A 4,653-nucleotide genomic window follows, 5' to 3' on the forward strand; every position below is an offset into this window, starting at 1 on the left:
GTGTTTAATGTCTGAATCATATTGCATTGTTTTGTGTTTGAAGTAATTTATTCTTATTAAAGAAAAGATTATAATTTAGGAACTAACTAATATCTTACTTCTCTCCTTTCTCTTAAACCGTTACCTTGCCAACTCTGAGTTATTTGCCTCAAATGTCTGGTATTCAAAACCTAAGCTTGACATTTGCTGTCTATTTTAAGTGATGAATTGATGAACAATTAAGTTTGAACGTGACCTGGATTTTTATTGATTCTTAAACTTTTTATAAGAAATTGATTGCTCACAATTAAGTGTACTGTAGTGATTTTGTTTGATTATGCAAATAAATGGTCGCATTTATTGATGGATCAAATCGAAATTCACTGACTAAAATCACTCATTGTGTTGTCCATTCGTTCATGCACGGGAAGCAAATATTTACCGAAAATAAAAAGATCCTCGCTAAAGTACTTTCCTTGTAATTTTGTTATAAGAAGTGTAGCGTGTGAATGCTACACTTGTGCATCAGGTATGAAGCGACATTTACCTTCCACATTATTATGTTGATGAGGAAAAACTGAAAACTTGTTCTTTAATTATCAACAATGAAATCCATTATTGCTCGTCATCTTGTTTAATATTAGCTAACTTTCATTAGATTTAAAGTGAAATTTAAATCTCTGTGACTATCAAAACATCATTCAGAAGACTTTGAAATGAACCAACGTTTAAAAGTACAGAAACAAAGCATGTTGTCCAACTATCCTTAATTATATCAGCCTGTACAGTTTGAAAGAGTTTACTCCTTTAGTTTTCCAGACTTTGGGATAAACAATTATATAATTTACATGACAAATGTGTGCGTGCGTACCAATGTATACTGTATACCTTATGTACAAATACATTAAAATTGTTGAACTTATTGTCTTCAAATGGTTCTTCCATAGTCATTGTCATTATTAACCTGTTTTTAGTCACCTAGTTTCCATAGATAAGTGCATGTAGTAATACAGAGTCAAAGGCTAACATGCAAACTTAAAAATATGGGGAAATAGTGGGCTCTTAAATAAAAAAAAACATCTATAGAAAAATAAAGAAAATGTGCATTTTTTTTTAAATTTTTTACTACATTGCAGTGAGTATCAAATGTATGTCCAAAGTGTCCAATCACGCTTTTTTAAAGTATATACGCAGTTAGTCACAAAGCTAGCCATACCCAAGCGCTGACACAGCGTCCACAGGTGGTGATCTTGAAGTCTCCATACAGATCTTTAATGGCTCCACTGGTGAAGAATCCCTCCACCATCAGCAGGATGCCATAGACGAAGAAAGCCGAAGCAATGCCATAGATCACRTACTTGATTATATCAATCCTGAAGAAAAAAAGAAAGAATCATCAAAATATTTCTCTTGTCAAAAAAAGTTTTTTTTTTCTTTTATTTTAWAATCTTTCAACAAAGCGGGCGTCGAAGTACTTTCATCACATTAACAACGGTGCAAAATTACACCTTTCTTACTCACATGGTGAAGACATCCAGAGCATCCATGGGACTCCTCACTACTTCAAAGTAGTTCTGGAGGATGGTGACGGTCCCCGACAGGGCTTCRTGTCCGCAGCCACAGAACAGGGCCACGCCCGCGTACAGCAGGATGGTGGCGACGAGGGACGGGTACGGGATCCCACCCAGACATTTGATGCAGCATTCAAGACATCCTGTTTGAAAACAGTAGAGACAAAAACAGTTTAAATTTCACCATGTCAAACAGGAAAGTCCCCAAGTGTAGTTTTTTTTTTCTGAAAAACATTGTGAATGTGTAAAATCAGTCAGCTCAGGGCTCTGTGTATCCATATCACATTCATTTAGGGAAGCAGCTGTGATAGGGGAGTAAAATACAAAATATGACCAAATTTACTGACAGTTTGATTCATTTTTAATGTGCTTTTTTTTATAAGTAGAAGGAAACTGGAGTACCTACAGAAAAACCCACGCATGCATAAAGTGGATATGCAAACTCCATTTGGCAAAGCCCCAGGCTGGGGGCTGGGATTCTGCAATCATCTGTGGCACAGCAATATAACTACACAAAGGCAAAAATACCCATTTTTCTTTTTTGTATTTCTCTGTTTTTTTATTTTTTTTTTTGGTCAGCCATTTCTTCAAATAAGAACAGTAGMAATCAAGCTTCCTTTCCTTGAGAGCTTGTATACGAGTGAATACATGTGGGCTGCACAGATAGAGAAAACAGAAAATTCTTCCATCATTTACATWACAATGATCATCCATGTTTAAATTTACCTACATTTGTTCAGTCCTCTTTGTTTTTAAATGAGACTCTATTTCATTCCGGCACAAACATATATTCAAAACCCAATATGCAATAAATTCATTGCGGTTGATTTACACACATTTCACTGTCTTGTTTTGCAAATCAGCAGTCAGAGTGATATCCCTCCTGCTTTTGACTCTTCCTGCCGACCTGAGTGGAATACTGAGCAGCCGGTCCGCCTGCCAGGCTGTGCTGAGCCCTCATTTGTTTGGTGCAGCTCCAGCCCCTGCCCAGGTTTGATCATCTGCATTCTCACTGATGTAATGCAGACTGGGGGTATGTCTGTGCAGCCATTCATCTTCCATCCAGAAAAAAAGGCGTTTACTGAGGATGCGTGCATTTTTTTATGATTATGTAGGGTTTTTGCACTCAGTAGTGCTCTTGTTGTGTGTTTTACTTGCCTTTTAGACAGATCAGATTCTAGAATGACGTTATGTTGTGCAAGATTTTCTTGATCATCTCTACCTCTGTGGATTTGAAACATCTTCACAGAGTTGAGAAAAGAAAAAAAGCAGCTTATTTCTGAGGTCTTTCAGGCAATTAACATTACCTGATATAACAAAGCCTTACATGAATATGAACAATATCTGAAATGCAATTATTATTAAGGTTTACTGTCATCTCGGCATGCATTTTCTGCAGGTAAATTGTCTTAAATGGTGTCAGATATGTCTCACATCCTTCATCTTATCTGTTGAAATCTGGGCTTTGTGGAATCTGTTTCATTGTCTCCTTCGTATCAAAATCTTCTGCCTCCAGCMGAAGATTTGTTTGAATATCCTCCGAGATGGAAAGACACCCCCCACCCCCCAACTCTTTCCTCACACGCTTTGTTTTCTCGACTCGCCTTATCATTTCAGGAAGCAGGCATTGATGGGCTTTATTGATTCAGCGGTGTTTACTGACACGATGAGCGTGAGATTTATAGAGACAAGTCCCGTTTACGCTCCGCGCTCTGGGGCCAGAATAAACTGTTCGGACATGTGAGGAGCTGGACAAAAACAACCACGGGGACATTTAGAACATTTTCCGGGTACAGTACTGATGATGCAAAATGGTGAACTTCTCATCTAGTTCCAAGTTAAATGTTTTGTTTTGCTCAACTAAGAAATTCCAGAAGTGTTCCAGTTATTTTTTTATTCCCCCTGCAGGCTGAGCACATTAACTCAGGCAGTCATCAGTCTTTTCTTTTTGCCTCTTTTAAAAGCTGCAGGTAAAAACTGGAGCTGCAGCTGTGTGAAGCAAATCCTCAATGTGATGGGTGCATAAATGATTTATGTCATGGACTAAATTGAGGTTTATTACCTTTGCATAATTTAGAATTTTACACACAAATTGCACTACTCTGGCTTATTTTTTAATATGTGTTACATAATCAAAGTTATTATCAATACATACTGTAGCTGTGGTACAAATTAAGTGTGGTAGAGTTTGTCAAGCTATGATTAACATCGTGTTCATTGTTTCACTGAGAAGAAGTGTTTCTATGGAAACTGCTGAATGAAGTTACAGGGCTCCATGAGAGTGTTGGCGAGCTGCTGCTACATGAGTGATGTTTTATTGATTGTTTGCTCTTGATTTTGTGGAAGAAAAACTCTTCAGCAGCAATGAGGGCCTAAAGAGGAGAGTTTATTGACCGGTTTAAATGCCACATAAAAAGGTTTCAAAGTCCTGGGAAGGGTCAAAGTGGGTCTAACAGTCACATGATTTTTTTTTCTCTTTCTATAAACCTCTTCTTTAGCTTGATTGACCTGTGTTGGGCCGGTGAAGATGGCAAGTGGTGGTGGTGACTCTGAGAGCTTGATTCATAATTCACAAGTGGCACAATACAGCGCAGCATCCGCCTCTCACATAAACGATTCATCCCTTTTGCTTAACTAAACATTACGTCCAATAAAAACAATATGAGGTGCTGTGTGAGAGGTCATGGCTATTTTAGTGGCAAGGTTCAGTTGGCTTGGATTTCAAAGTAACACTGACGGATGGCTTGTACGCTTCGTCATGCACTTTTCAGTGTGTTTTAGTTGTGTTGTTGCTATTTCTATTGACAAATTGACACATTCTTTAAAATAAAACTAGAGATTTAGTCACAAATTTTTAGCCAAAACAGAACAAAGAAAAATCTTCATTTTGGGGATATGTACAACAAAAAAGAAACATCCAATATTAATTACATTGTTTTCTCTTTCCAAAAATAAAAATCCTTCCACCTAAATGATTGATTGTATTTCATTCTAAAGGTAGGCTACTACTTGCAAAGTATGAAATCAACTATCTATCTATCTATCTATCTATCTATCTATCTATCTATCTATCTATCTATCTATCTATCTATCTATCTATCTA

At 37.0% G+C, this 4,653-nt stretch overlaps 1 protein-coding gene and 1 long non-coding RNA gene across 2 annotated transcripts in view; one reads left to right on the forward strand and one right to left on the reverse strand.

The window, feature by feature from the left end:
• Nucleotides 1-4,653, forward strand: part of LOC106513249 (uncharacterized) — a 70,693-nt gene that overhangs the window by 39,177 nt on the left and 26,863 nt on the right. The gene's annotated exons all lie outside the window — the stretch shown is intronic.
• Nucleotides 1-4,653, reverse strand: part of gpm6aa (glycoprotein M6Aa) — a 23,341-nt gene that overhangs the window by 9,087 nt on the left and 9,601 nt on the right. The window contains exons 2-3 of the mRNA XM_014001973.1: nucleotides 1,501-1,693; nucleotides 1,196-1,352 (exon numbers count right to left, since the gene is read on the reverse strand). Of these exons, the coding sequence (XP_013857427.1) occupies nucleotides 1,196-1,352; nucleotides 1,501-1,693 (350 nt within the window). The remainder of the gene's footprint in view (nucleotides 1-1,195; nucleotides 1,353-1,500; nucleotides 1,694-4,653) is intronic.

The sequence above is a fragment of the Austrofundulus limnaeus genome, unplaced genomic scaffold (genome assembly GCF_001266775.1).
Source record: "Austrofundulus limnaeus strain Quisiro unplaced genomic scaffold, Austrofundulus_limnaeus-1.0 Scaffold11, whole genome shotgun sequence".
NCBI lineage: Eukaryota > Metazoa > Chordata > Actinopteri > Cyprinodontiformes > Rivulidae > Austrofundulus > Austrofundulus limnaeus.